The following is a 14,571-nucleotide window of genomic DNA, read 5'->3' as shown; positions in this document are numbered from 1 at the left end:
GGGGGGTTCTCTCGGTCCCATATCTTGCTCCAAATGGATTTTTTTCTATCCCGTTGGGGTAGCAAACATCCCAACCAATCATAAGCGAGGGGGTCAGTATACATTAACCTATTATGCATATTGAAAGTATACGAAAGATGGCGAGCGTGTCAAGTGTGTCGAAGGCCGTAAGTGCAGGTCAGTTGTCTGAGCAGTATTTGGACAGTTCTTTAGAATATGCTGCTGGAAAACTTCACCTTGCCGAGTTTAAACCGTTGCACTATTGAAGCATCTGTACGCGAGCGTGACGTTTTCGTTTCTGCCCACGGGATATTGGTGAGACTAAGAGCTCCATATTTCAAGCACTGCCGTTTTGCTTTGACCATTCGGCCTTGATGAACTGCTACTTGCTAGTGTTACTTCAACGTCAGCACCAGCCCTATCAACAAGCATCATAGTTGTCATCTCACCGCTTATTGCCCTTATGAAAACCCAGATGGAAACCCTGCGTAAGCTTCGGAGTTGATGCCGTTTATTTCGAAGACTTATCTGCTGTAACTATTTACATGAAATTTATGAGTAATGCATAGGCCTATCAGAAAGACTATGAATAATTCACCGCAAAAACCTCAAAATCTAGTTGGAAAAGCCCTTGTGGCTGCGCCACTCGCCTGGTCTCCTGTCCAGTCGCTTTGCAGTTACACACACACACACACAGCCACGAAGGCCTCGACGAAAGGCTATTATAGACCGTAATCCGCGATTAACTGCTGCGGTCGGCTCCATAGACAAAGTGCGGTTACCAGCCCCAGTGTTGAAGACCCTAGACATTCTTTGTACACAGTGATCGCCACCGCCAGCGAGCTGGTAACCCACAGACTCGCCGTGTTTCGCTGCGGCATACTGGGGTGAATAAATGGTGGAAAAGATGCACGAAGAAGTTGCGCAGTTCTCTTCATTACTCCTCAGGAGTCAGCGAGTGATCTCCACAGATGAGTTTCCGGCGGTAGGGAACAAATACCCAAATTTTGAACTGCAGTATTTATATCATAAGTCGCAATCCTAGTGATGCCTACGGTTAAAGAAGGTGGGAACATGCCGCAGGAATGCATTTGACAACGTGGTGAGGTTTCATGTCGAGACAATTGTGGACAATGACAGAAAGGACAACGAATCTTCCCATGTTTTTTGTGTTTTGTACTTTCCTCTGGACCAGCTACATTCTTTCAGTTTTCTTGTGCGTATTTTTGGGAGAATTCGTATTAGTTAGTAATTCTGTTTATTGATAAGAGAGGCGTTTTGAGGATGTAAAGACGTAACCAGACTTTCATTGTCATTGGAATATCAGAATAATCACTAAAATTATCGAAATTTAAGTCTCCGACGACGATGATTTCCGTCTTAAGGCGGCCATGTTGAACATGCGGAAGTGTTACGGACACGCATGCGCAGTACCCACGATCCTCTGCAAATGCAACTCCGAGCATTCCTTGTAGCTCGCAAGCAGCGCGGAGTTTGTTTTGTCCTTGCAGCACGCGCAGTACTGGCAGTGGCCACCATTGACCCTTTTGATCTCTACTTGCTGACTCCTTGTGTTTAATAGCTCCTTGATATTCGTTCACAGCATGAGTCCAACATAACAAACTCAACCGACGCCTACAATTCGTCCAAATTTTACTTACTGTCTCTTTAAAGAGATCCAGTGCTACTTTGTGATGGGGCGACACTGATTTATTGGCGTACATCTACATCACTACTTTCCATTTTAGCTACAGCTATAAATTTATTGGCAATTTAGTATTTAGAAAATCAAAATTTGTCCCTCATTACTGAAACGGCAATATACAAAGGAAAATATAAATATTAGAAAGGCCAAGGAGGACTGCTCAGCGCATTATCCACTCTAACTTACCATCCATTACTTCTCTGTATGAACAGTGTGTCTTGCTGAAAGTTCATAAGATAATACTCGATCTTTCACATCCACTCAATGACTTGTTTAAATTCAACAGATCCAGTATACATCTCTGTGTTCCATCTGCTACACGTTGTCGTGCAAAAATTCTTTTGTCTCAAATGCAATCCACTTGTTTAATAGGTTTGTGAATAGGTAATTAATTATCCATGCTGCTAGACGTTGATTCTTTACTGTGAAGTTATTTACTGTGCAATGTTCCCGTACTTTGGTCCTTTAATTGTACTGTATCATTAATTGGTTAGTGATATGCATGTTGCATGTTAATAGTTTATATGTAGCCCTTTTTAGAATTGCCAGTGGAAATTGAATTTTTCTACTTTTTAGTGTGGACAATAAAATGAAACACTGTATACATGTACATGTGTACAAGGGGCATAATCCTTTCTGATGCCCCCTTTCTGACCATTGTTGGTTTTTAGCTCAGGCACTATTGTACCTAATTGAGCAAGTTCGATCAGCGGCAGTTTGTTAACCACTATCCAATTTTCCCTGATGACCGATATATATTTGATGCATACGTTACCAGTCTAAATCGACAACTGGTTGACTATTTGTCGCTGATCGAACTTACCAATGCAAGTAACTGCCACTATGATTTCAGTTTCTCTAGAAACCATTCCAACATTAGCGCCACCAACGGTAGAGTTGATATGCATCCCAAGATAAAAAAGGCCCAGTCATAACTGCCAGTCTGGTCGTACATCCAACCTAATACAACAAAATCAACAACAAAATGATTGCAAGTCTCCAATTACGATCGTCCCTGGCTCATTACCCAGTTTGTAGAAGTGTATACATGTAGAGGTCTGCATTAAGTGCTCGGTTGACTCCAGGACCACTGTTCTGTTGGCCCAAAGCCTTACCCCACCTCACCTTGCAACTACATGCCCAGATTTCATAAAGTGATGGTAGGCTTCGGTTCCAGCTTTGTATTAGTCTTTATTCAAAGACCTTCTATAGTTCATTCCGCGATCCGCGACACGAACTACACAGGGTGAGAATCTTTGCATTTGCACTTCTCATAAAGTATCTCTCTTCTGTGTGTGTACATGCGTGAAATGCTTGTTTTGTTTGTGACACACGTTTTGTATAGGCTCTCAAATTTTTCATAAGCCTCATGCTAGCTGTACAGTTCCTGTGGGATAATCAGGCCCTGTACATCACAACTGTCAATGAAGCCATCAAAATGAGCCACTGTAGACTTCTCAATGAGAGCGAACGCTGCTGGTGGCTTTGCGTAAGTTGCAAATGTTTGATAAAAAAGTAAAATACACGTATGTCCGACTTGAATGAAAGCTACTGAACCCCCCGTTAACATTAACTCAGCCATTAGTTTTGTATGAAACCAATGGTTATCCATACCTGGAACGAATCCAAGACTAAAACTGAAAACAGCTGCCAATAATTCCATCCAGCTGAAAGCGCTAGCCAGGAGATCAACTCCAAGCAGCTCCCTTGTATAGAGATCGTTGAGTGTGAAAAGTGTCCCAGACGAGCCAAAAAAGAGAAAAGCATTGACCATCATTGGCCAATACGTGTTAATCCAGGGAGTTACCAAGAGAGTTATGGAACTCGTTATGATCGTCAGCACCATTGCACATCGCAGTTTCAACCAACCTCGGTCCACGATAAGACCACATGTGATCCTGCAAACTAAGCTACCGAACCCCGCAGCTGCAGTGAATGTCACAGCATCATCCGGAGAGAAGCCCTTGACCTCCGCTAGGGAAACGTAATAGATATACCAAAGATCAGCTGCGAAGTGGCTACATGTGAATACGACTCCTGTGATCCAAAATGAAACCCGACCACAAACGGAGAATCCAAAATGCTTCAGTTGAGCACCGATGGCATCTTTAAAGGCGCCAAATTGTGACTGTATCGAGTTGTCGGTATTCTTGGCACTAGCTCGTATCTCTTCATTAGTGTCGGCGCGAAGTAGCTGGTAGTTTCCCTTCGTTTGAGTTTCGGTCGAAGGTGATCGCAATGTGGCACCACACACGCCAAGATGCAGGCTTAAGCCACCCATAAGAAGCAAGGTACCTCTCCAACCGTACGTGTTCAGCAACAATTGGACAAATGGTCCTGCGGTGATCAATCCTACAGAGGCCCCCGATGTTCCAATTGCATTTGCAGTGCCATAGTTTGTTGGAAAACAGCGTCCAATCAGAGCTCTTGTCAGTATATTGACAAAAATGATAGTTGGTCCTGCAGAAAAGACAGTGTAAAAATATGCGTGTGAATGGGAAATCTGAACAACAATCATTTAAAGATTTTTATCCCAAGAAGTAAATTTATATTACTGATATAACGTCCTTACCAGCTACAAGTGACAGTGTCAAAGTGAACACCACAGGTTTGGTGGTAAAGGACGCGACGATCATAGACATTCCAACCAAGAAGCCGCTGGCTGTGACCACAGTGCGGGTACCAAACATGACCTCCACAGGCCTGGCTAGTGGACCTATAGGGGAGAAAGTACGATGCATGGGATTTAAAAATTTCATAGGCTTCTGGTGTTGACACAAAGCTTATATTGAAGCAGATGAAGAGCACTCAGATGTTATTCAACTGAACGCAAACCAAAACAATTGTCATAATTTATTTTATGACTTATGCTGACTCATCAGAGACAAAACAAAGGAATAAAACAGGCTATGGCGAAAACTCATCACTATTTCTTGCAAATGTCATACTAAAGAAGTTGTAACCATGGACCTTGTTGATGAGCTATAAGATGACATTACCAGTGAATGCAGATGCCGTCCATAACTTGAATAATACGATGGCTGGAAGTGAAGGTGAATTTTGAAAGGTTTTATTTCGTCATATACCCTGGGTGATTGGGGTTAATTAAAAGTCATATATTATCGACCCTTCCCAATTTACTATACTGTGTCATTACAACAAGAAAATTGTACGGATCGAAGTCAAGACAACAAACGAGAGAATACCGACTGCTTTGCTTTTGGATGTGCAAGTTCCCCATCTAGAGCTGCAGTCTGTTCAGTGTATTTTCATCAGATCAAAATCCGATCCTGTGTCCATACATTTATTTTTCAGCTTCAAACAAGATGGGGCCTTGGCCGAGTGCAAGAAGTTTGCGTGATTTGAGCAAAATAGATGGCATGCTGAACAAGGTGCAGGGCCGGAATTCCCGAATAGGTGTAGCGCCCGTTTGTTGTATCGGCTCTCCAGCTTCTTGCGTGATTTGAGCAAAATAGACGGCATGCTGAACAAGGTGCATGGCCGGATTATCCCAAATAGGTGTAGCGTCCGTTTGTTGTATCGGCCCTCCAGCTTCTTGCGCGATTTGAGCAAAATAGATGGCATACTGAACAAGGTGCAGGGCCGTATTATCCCCAATAGGTGTAGCGTCCGTTTGTTGTATCGGCCCTCCAGCTTCTTGCGTGATTTGAGCAAAATAGATGGCATGCTGAACAAGGTGCAGGGCCGGATTATCCCGATTAGGTGTAGCGCCCGTTTGTTGTATCGGCCCTCCAGCTTCTTGCGTGATTTTAGCAAAATAGACGGCATGCTGAACAAGGTGCAAGGCCGGATTATCCCAAATAGGTGTAGCGCCCGTTTGTTGTATTGGCCCCCCAGAATAATGTTTCTCAGAATGTAGCCCACCCATAAAAATTAGGCCAAAGACATCACAGAGTGTACGTGTACCTGATCACTTATTTGGCAAAATAGGTCAGACCTAGTTTCGATCTGCAGTCTCTCCTGTCTTTGCCATAAAACTGATTTCGCTTGTTTTTTTTTTAAATCTGTCTAGGTTCCTTTGTTTCTATTATTAACATTCCATCCACGTAGAGTGGATGACGAACGATTTGAATTTTATAAGTTAGCTGAAGTCAAAATTGGTGAACGTATGAATTTGTTGTTTTTATTCTGTTGCGAAGTTATAAATTCATTAAATTGATTCAAATGATTGATCCTTGTTTTCTGGTGCTGTGAAGGGAACTTGGTGTCATGCTGGTGTTGCTGACTGAGGACGTCACCCCAGTATGTCAAGCCTGTTTGTAGACAAAGCAGAGGATGTCAACTTACTCTGCTGACACAACGGTTTGGATAGCACGTGCCGGATGTAGAGGTATCATGAGGTGGTTACTAGCAGCTTGTGATGCCAGAGAGATCGTACAGACAGCTGGGGAGGTACGGCGGCTTAGGTGAAATGTGACCTTCATCGGGTACAGCGCAATGAGGATCTCAAACCATTCAACCTTGACTTCATGTAGATCACAACACAATGTACACACCTCCCCTGGGATCGATCCTGTAATGACTGGAAGTATGTTATAGACGTGGCTCAACCTCGGGATCCGACACTCGTTTAACAAACTATGTCAACTCTTACCTTGATGTAGAGTCCTTCTGGGCACTCAAGCAAGACACACCGTACTCGGCTTAACTGTAGTTCGCCTACTGATCCTGCTGGCACTGCTCGTCACAACTTCAGTATTGTTAATGGGTTTGTTTTAACAACTTGTACACGAACCCACACGTGGTGGCAATATTCTGGACTTGGTGTTGACTGGTGTAGATTTTCATCATACGCATGTGTCCGTTAAAACCAAACACAGGCGAATCATATCGCTGTTAAATAAGGTGATATCAAAATCAAGAGACCTCTTCACACGATAAGCTCTATGGAGTTCTGTCAAAGCTAACTGGTCTGGAATGAGGCACAACACCTAGGAAATTTTCCCAGTTCTCAGACTGACACCAAATTTGCGGCTGTGAACATCGAAACTATATCTCTCACACTATGGAGAGGTTCCTACCGTGCAGGAACAAACTCATTCGATCCAGTGAACTAAAGCAACTACATGTAGTACGCTGAAGCCTGCAGAATGGCCGGGAAAGAAGTACAAAATGCTATGGAAATGCAGTTAGAGATCCTTTTCAACAAATTGAGAGTCTACGAGCGTCTAGACAAGACCTTATACTGCACGACTTGGAAAAAAGAACTCGCTGGAAGTAATTCATTAGGACTGGTAAACATTTCGCCAACAAAGAAACAAGCCAAAAGGACTAGCGGTGGGCAGTGAATCGCCTTCCTCCCAAAACAATTCCTACAGTGACGCACAAAGGTTGACTTTCACTATTGTTGAAGAAATGTCGGAAGTCTTCTGTAAGTACATTGCCAAATCAAGCTATATACTGTTCAAGTAAGATCAAAAGACAACAGAAGCATCCTGAAACCCATTGACAGTAAGAAACCGAACGAAACTATTGGTGAGACCTGTATCCGCAACCGAATGCTGAAAGAATGCATTGAGTGTCAGGCTGTTCCCCTTTCTAAGTTTTTCAGGAAGTCTCCCCAGACCGTGGAAGGATGCTAATGTTGCTCTTGCACTCAAACGGGGATCATGTTCAACAGCTACTAACTATAGACCCATCAGCCTGCTTTCTATTCTAAGCAAAGTGTTCGAATCAGTCATTCACAGCGAGTTGCAAACACATCTATTCGAACATAACTTGATGAAGATAAGTCAGTTGGGTTTAGACCTGGTCATGTCTGTAAGTTCTCAGTGGGATTTGCAGGCAGGAATTGGGTCAAGTTGGACACGCACAGGTATATGGTTTGTCACTCTTGGTCTTTATTCCTTGTGACTCCCATCCACGAACATGCACGCGGTCAACTAGAGCAGTAAAAACACAAACCACGTTGCTGTATACTAAACTACAATAACGCCATTACAAAAAAACATGCGAATTCTCATGCAAGGTTATTTATCACAGCTATCTAAATAATAATCAGAGTCAGCCTAAAGGGCTACAGAACTAAATAAGAATGTGTGGAAAAGAAGCAGGACTCTCAGACTGCAGTCCAATCCACGAGAAATCCCGAAAAGCAATGTTCTTTACACGTATATAGCAAGAACCCATGCACATGCACAAGTAAATTCACACGGCATTACAACGTAACCTGTGCATAACACGTGCAAATTGCTGCAGAAATTCACTAACTTTAATCCCAATAATCGCCTTGAATGACTCCGAAATATAAAGCCAAATTCTTGCCACTTTTCCCCTTCCCCATTGAGGCTACGATTACATCGGTGAGATGACTACATCCTCTCTTTAGGGCAAGGGATTGTTATGAATCTGAACGGTACGTGGTCTAGAAATTTCGATCAAAGTGAAAGTTGTATCTACTCCGCTACCTGGCCCGCGCAAGGGCGCCAACAGTCGGATTGATACTGCCGAAACCTACACTCCATCTTGAATTTAAACCTTTAAATTTCACACTTAAACTGAACGAGACAGTAAAATATAACATCCTCCCTAAGGGTTACACTGGTTTAATAGTAAGTTAACCAAGTCCACACGCTGCTTCCAGTAGGCAGATTTTGTTCACTGGCCTCCCATACTGTCCCTTGGCAGTCTTCACGCGAACCACTCGAACACAGCCGTCTTCACTGCGATGCACGTCTGTTACACGACAAAGTGGCCAATATCCACGATGACCAAGGGCAAGCTCATCTTTAAGGAGGCACAAGTCTCCAACCTCGAAGTTCCGCGACTGGGTGATGGACCTTTGTCGTTCCTGAAGTGTAGGTAGGTACTCTCTCAGGAATCTGCCCCGGAACTGTTGCACGATGTACTGAGTCTGCCTAAAAACGATTCCGCACCAGAGCATCCCGCTTCTCAAACAGACCTGGAGGGCAGGCACTCGCTGGCTCCGGGTTGACAACATCATTAGGCCTCAACGGAAGTAGGTCATCAGCGCTCGGACTGAGGGCACACAATGGACGACTGTTGTACATAAGCTCACACTCTGCGACTACTGTAGCCAGCTGATCCTCAGCAGGTACAGTGTCTGTCCCTTCAATACAGTCAGAAGGGCACGTCGCAGCGCCCGGAACGGTCGTTCGAAAAGGCCATTTCTTGCAGAAGCCTTCAGCACATTTGGTTGCCACACAATCTCTCGTTTCCACAGGAAGTCTGCAACCTTGCTGCTGTTCCACATCCTCACCAAGGCTTTCATCTCCACAATGCCCGCGGCAAAGTTGCCAGCGTTGTCAGTGACCATCTCGGTAGGTCGGGATCTTCTTGAAATGAAGCGACGAAATGCATTCAGAAAACTGGCAGTATCCAGTGATGGGAGGAGCTCGAAGTGCACTGCTTTGACTGAAAATGATACAATGCCCAATATCCAACGCTTGACATTTGGTCGGCCAATACGGATCATAACAGGGCCCATGACATCTGCTCCGACAACACCCCAGAGTGAGTTGGACTCCATACGACTTTCAGGTAGGCTTCCCTGGAGCTGTTCCTTGGGCTGTGCGATTACTCGTTGACACTCAATGCATCGTTTCTCCACTCCATACGCCAACTTGGGTCAACCAATGGCCGGAACTTCTCACGCAGCAGACACAACATCGTACTTAGAGGAGCATGGCTATAGGTGACATGATACTCTCGGCTAATGATGGTGGTCACGTGATGGCTCTTGGGAAGGATGATCTGGTGCTTCCTTCTATAGCTGATATTTGCCTTGTCCAGACGCCCACCGACTCGTAACAGCCCCACTCCATCAATGAAAGGCCGGAGGTTGTTTATCTCTTTATGCTTCATCATAGGCCTGCCCTTACCAAGCTTACTGATGACATCAGCAAAGCATCGGTTCTGGATGTATTTGAGGATTAACTCTTCGCTGTTCCTCATCTCTGCTACAGAAATACGATCGGCAACGGCTGACTTCTCTCCGCCACACATCCCTTTGTTTGCTGTCCGCCAATTCACAAACCTCACCAGCCACGCCACTGCAATCTTCAAATTTGTCCACGATGAATACCTCTTCACCAGCTTCATCAGACTTTCATCTTCCGCAGTTGGAGATGCATACTGATGCTTCCTTTCTGAACTCTGGGTAGTCGTTTAGTAGCTCTTCAACGATTGGAGATTTTGGCCTGGCTGTGCTTCTTCAATTTCATCCATCCTCAAAGCTGCTTCTAATTTAGCCCTCCTTTGTGCTGCCTCCAGCTCAGCTCGGTGTTTCGCCATGTCTGCCTCCATACGAGTGCGCTCAATTTCAAGCTCTCTTCTGAGTGCAGTTGACCTTGAAGATTTGCTTGAGGACTGAGAAAATGTGCCGCCTTTCTTGCCTGAAGACCTTGTCTTTACTGAACGGTTACCGGTAGCACTCTTTATTTGTGATGACTCTGCCATAACATTGGAAACTTTGGTGGACTTACCGGATGATGATTGATCCGGTAAAACTGTAGCAGCTCCACTGACGTTCTTACCCGACATCTTGCTGAGGGACCGAAGCTTGAATATGGCCTTTTCCAACTTCATACCGCTCTGCAACAGCATGCCATGCTGCACTGGAGGAAGTGTTGACTGTAAGTTCTCAGTGGGATGTGCAGGCAGGAATTGGGTCAAGTTGGACACGCACAGGTCTATGGTTTGTCACTCTTGGTCTTGGTCTTATGTAAAAACATAAACCACGTTGCTATATACTAAACTACAATAACGCCATTACAAAAAAAATATGCGAATTCTCATGCAAGGTTATTCATCACAGCTATGTGTGACTTTCACTCACAGCTTCTCCTTTGCTGCTCATGTGTCAAATGTGGCAGCAAGAGCTGGAAAGAGTGTTGGCATGCTCAGGAGAATAGCTTCATGCTTGGGTCCGGCAGGCAGGCAGAAGGTGTGCAAGGCACACACAAGGAGCAGAATGGTATATGATCCACTTGCACGGTGCTTTTCAAGTAACAGCTCACTGCGCTCACTTGACACCTGCGCTAACCTATTAAATCACCGAGCCAGCTCTACCTTTGCAGTCTCTATACCACTGTCGCACGGTTACCAGGATGGGGCTCGTCAGCCGATAGCCAGTTCCAATTATGGTCAACATGTTGTCAAGCTGCTTAGTAGCAAAAGCTCCTAACTTACAAATGGAGCCTTCAGCATTGCCACCGTTCCTGTCTACCAGCAGCCATCTATGTCTGGACTTGTATACCAGAGAGCATTGTTGGGCAGCCTTTATATAGAGATGGCAGCAAATAATCGTGCACCATTATCTTCAAGGAGATATTTTTTTGTGCTGGCTATATTTATTTTCAAGTTATCTGTTTTTTTATCTTCTTGTTAAATTTTCTTAGTTAATTTAGTAATGTATCATATTTTCTCTTCCCCCATATTTGTATATCTTGAATTTCATTTAGGGCCAATTAATTGGGGTCATCTGTAAAAAAAATGAAATGGTTCCAGTATTGCCTATGACGTGAAAGATTTTCGGGCTTTTGATGAAGTTGCAGTAATTCAAATTTGGTTACCAAATACATATATCTAGATTTTCAATCGAGTGACAATGACAACCAGTAGATGAGTCTGGGTAAAAAAACAAACAGTCTGTGTAAAAATCAAAGCCTGTTTGTCCTGTTGTCACGGTACGATAATTACCGATGTAGACTCCATCCGATCATAGAGCTACAACCCATAGCTCTTTGCCTTTTATTTCGGAAATAGTGGATGTGCCTGAGCGTATTTATTTCATGAATTCAGTGTGAATTCAGTGCGACATGGGCACGGAGAAGAATTACTGGACGATCTGGACATGCTGGCTAATCTGGGTGCATTGGATATTTGTACGCCTTCCCTATCAACACCTTGAACCGTTCTGGTGATTATCCTTCCCTTTTCGTATAGTGTGTCGACCGATTGCCGCTGATCCCCTGCTGTATAGAAAATTTCCTGGTTAGGAACCCTGAAAACTACTTTTCGCGGTGGAATTTGTCATGCGAGTGTGGCATCAAGTGCAACCTCACATGACTGGAAGAAAGTGGGGTGTGCCCTCTCGCTGGGCAAGCAGTTCAACTGAAACAGTCGGTGTATCAAAGGATGTTGAAGTCTATCAAACAATGAAAAGAAAATACATGTTCCATTGTTTAAGGGACTGGATACCTGACACAAGGGGGTTTTCATTATTATTAAAAACCTAGGAAACATAAATATGCAAGTAACAACTCGTTATTACGAGTGTAAATCAATTATACAAATCATTGTGGAGATATGGAGATCAATCCCGTGTGCTCTAAATCTTGATGCTTAAATTGTGCTCTATATGTGATTTAAATCTGGAATTGTGATAGTTAATAGAAACAGGTTGAATGGCCAACATCTATTGCTGCAAGGCAGGCATAAGGTAGCTGGCCAGCCTGTGGAGAGTGGCCCCATAAGAGTTCTGATGGTCAGGAAGTTGTAAAAGTATGTTTCCCTTTGAGTTTTACAGTGCGTTTATATGGAGGTGGCCTTCATCAGTCCCCTTTATTTTACTTTGCTTTACTCCACTTTACTTTGCATTTAATGTGAAGAGATACAAAGATAATATACATGCAGCTGTAGAAGGAAGACCCACAAGAAACATAGCTTGTCGATTAGATGTTCAGAGTACACTGGTAGTGACAAATATTCAAACCATTGGTAAACCTATTACAAATTAATTAGAAAAGGTAAAGTACATGTACGTGTATAAAATGATATGTATCCGGTAACCTGTACGGCTGTTAACCGGTGAAAGAACTTACTTGTCAGCTAAATAGTTATTCCATAATTTATTTTTTATAGGCTTATAGGCTTTTGGAGGTGTAAAGGTGGAGGGGCTGGTTATATTTATTTCAACAAATTATCATTGAGCTCCACAGCTTAGCCCCCTCACGTTTCACAATAGTGTTAGAGATTTTAGTCCGTGCATAGGATCGATGAAATTCATGACGTTGCCCTGTAAAATAGTTGGTGTTTCTTCAGATTTTGCGAGCTGTGAGCAAGTTAGTTTTGGGTAATGTGATTAACGTTAGTAATGTTTAAAAATAGTACAGTTATAAAAGAGATAATCGTTGGAGTCCTGAAAGTTAGCATTGTTAATATTAAGCACAATTTTTTCCTGTAATTTGAGGATTCGATGTCTCGCAGTGTTTCCCCGTGCAAAAATACCATATGTCATGCAAGGTGATATCTAGGCATTGTACAAGGTCAATAAAAGAATCTATGTAAACGTTGACTCAATACCTATATTTCTAGAAATAGTCGTAGAAATATGGCTGATGTGTTTATTTCAAGTTAGGCAGTTAGATATAATCATAAAATTTTTATTGTATCAGTTTTTGTAATAGGACTATCTGTATCCTCGAATGATGCATTCCAGTGGATGGGTGATGTTGTGTTTGCTCATAGAGAAAGGACACAGGAGTTTGCACTGCCCGGGCTGTAGTATCTGGCCAATTGCATGCCTGGTATGTCCATAGCTAGAGTGCAGCGAGGGAGGAGAAGAAAACTACAAGCTTTGCATGGGTAATGGACAGCATATCAACATTTAAAAAGTGTATTTACGATGGCAAAAGTAGGTCTAATATCAGGGATTTTTCTCTCTCTACTTCCTGGTCACAGCAATAATTTGTGTTTAATTGCAAGCAAAAACTACAAGAAGGCTATAGGATGTTACTGGCCACGCTTATTAGGCTATACCTCGCTAAGATCACAGAAAAAGTGCACAGAAGGAGTTGCAACTCTGGCACTTCAAAGTGTTCAATGATGGTCGCCGCCGAGTCAGACGAATAATAGAAAACATTCTAAAAATGCCTCATTACTGCCTGCATCTTAGCCGGACAAGCGGGTCAGTAATATCATACCAATACTTCAAGAAGGGGTATAACAAAAACCATTTCCTAACAAATTCAATAAAAAAACGACAGTATGGACGGGGAAACAGAAAGGCATCCAGAACAGGGGTGGGGCAAAAATAGAGTATTTTGTAGTGTAAATTGTATGGTACTTTGAGGGGTGGGGGTACATTTTGGCCTTTTACACGCATTAGGAACGAAAAGAAATAAAACAGACCCCCAATATTCGCTTTTCTTATTATTTCAAAGAAAAATCTGCCGGGGGGAGGGCATGACCCCCGTTGGCTCCTTGATCTGCCATAGGGAAAAATGATTTTCAAATCAGTTAACAAGGTAAAGGTATAAAGCCAAGGTTCCAATTGAGCATATTACCTGATACATAGATCATGCCATTGATGACAGATATTATCCATCCGATCAGCCAAGTCTGGGCTGTGAATTGTTCCTGTAGTGTTGGTAACATCACTCCCAGACCTTTGAGCATCCCGATCCAAAACAAGAAGCTCATGAAAAGGCAAAGAACTGCACACCAGTTCTGGTAAGAACCACAAACCCGAGTTCTGCCGGTGCGCATCATTATTGGCCAAAATTGTAACTAAACTGCTCCCGGCGTATGCACATACAAGTACATATAAGTCTTACTCAGGGCACCCGTTGTCAGCCGTCGGTGATGGCCAGGAAAGATTAAGCGGTCACCCTTTGTTGAGAGCTGCTGCATGCATACAACTAAGTGCACCGCGTCACGGTTATCGCCCGATACATAAAGAAAGCGAATAAGAGTAACCTCGTTCGGCCTAGGGCCGTTTGTTAGCCTGTTTGGGGTTTGGTATACCCAGCAAGAAATGAGACCAAGGGGTACCTCCCCCCACCATGTCCAATCCCTATACACATTCCAGACTATTGTTACTTAACACATCCTCCCAAGATGTCTGAAAGGAATTCCCCAGATTCCAGCGAGACAATGACCAA

The 14,571-nt window shown here is 43.4% G+C and overlaps 1 protein-coding gene across 2 annotated transcripts; it reads right to left on the bottom strand.

Annotated features, from left to right (window-relative positions):
* Positions 1-1,566: 1,566 nt before the first annotated feature.
* Positions 1,567-14,362, bottom strand: LOC147800643 (monocarboxylate transporter 2-like). 2 transcript variants are annotated; one of them, XM_087142295.1, is made up of 4 exons: positions 13,975-14,362; positions 4,278-4,421; positions 3,320-4,165; positions 1,567-2,665 (listed from the first exon to the last, which is right to left on the bottom strand). In XM_087142295.1, the coding sequence occupies exons 1-4, from the start codon at positions 14,177-14,179 to the stop codon at positions 2,547-2,549; spliced, it is 1,314 nt and encodes a 437-aa protein (XP_086998421.1). In that variant the 5' UTR covers positions 14,180-14,362; the 3' UTR covers positions 1,567-2,546. The 2 variants fall into 2 exon arrangements, with proteins under 2 accessions (XP_086998421.1, XP_086998417.1); XM_087142291.1 differs by having other exon boundaries at positions 1,567-4,165.
* Positions 14,363-14,571: the final 209 nt, after the last annotated feature.

This window comes from Acanthaster planci, linkage group LG01, assembly GCF_054643075.1.
Source record: "Acanthaster planci isolate LZ-2023a linkage group LG01, COTS_SCS, whole genome shotgun sequence".
Classification (NCBI taxonomy): Eukaryota; Metazoa; Echinodermata; class Asteroidea; order Valvatida; family Acanthasteridae; genus Acanthaster; species Acanthaster planci.
The sequence above is the reverse complement of the archived record's forward strand: the minus strand, read 5'-3'. Positions and strand labels throughout refer to the sequence as shown.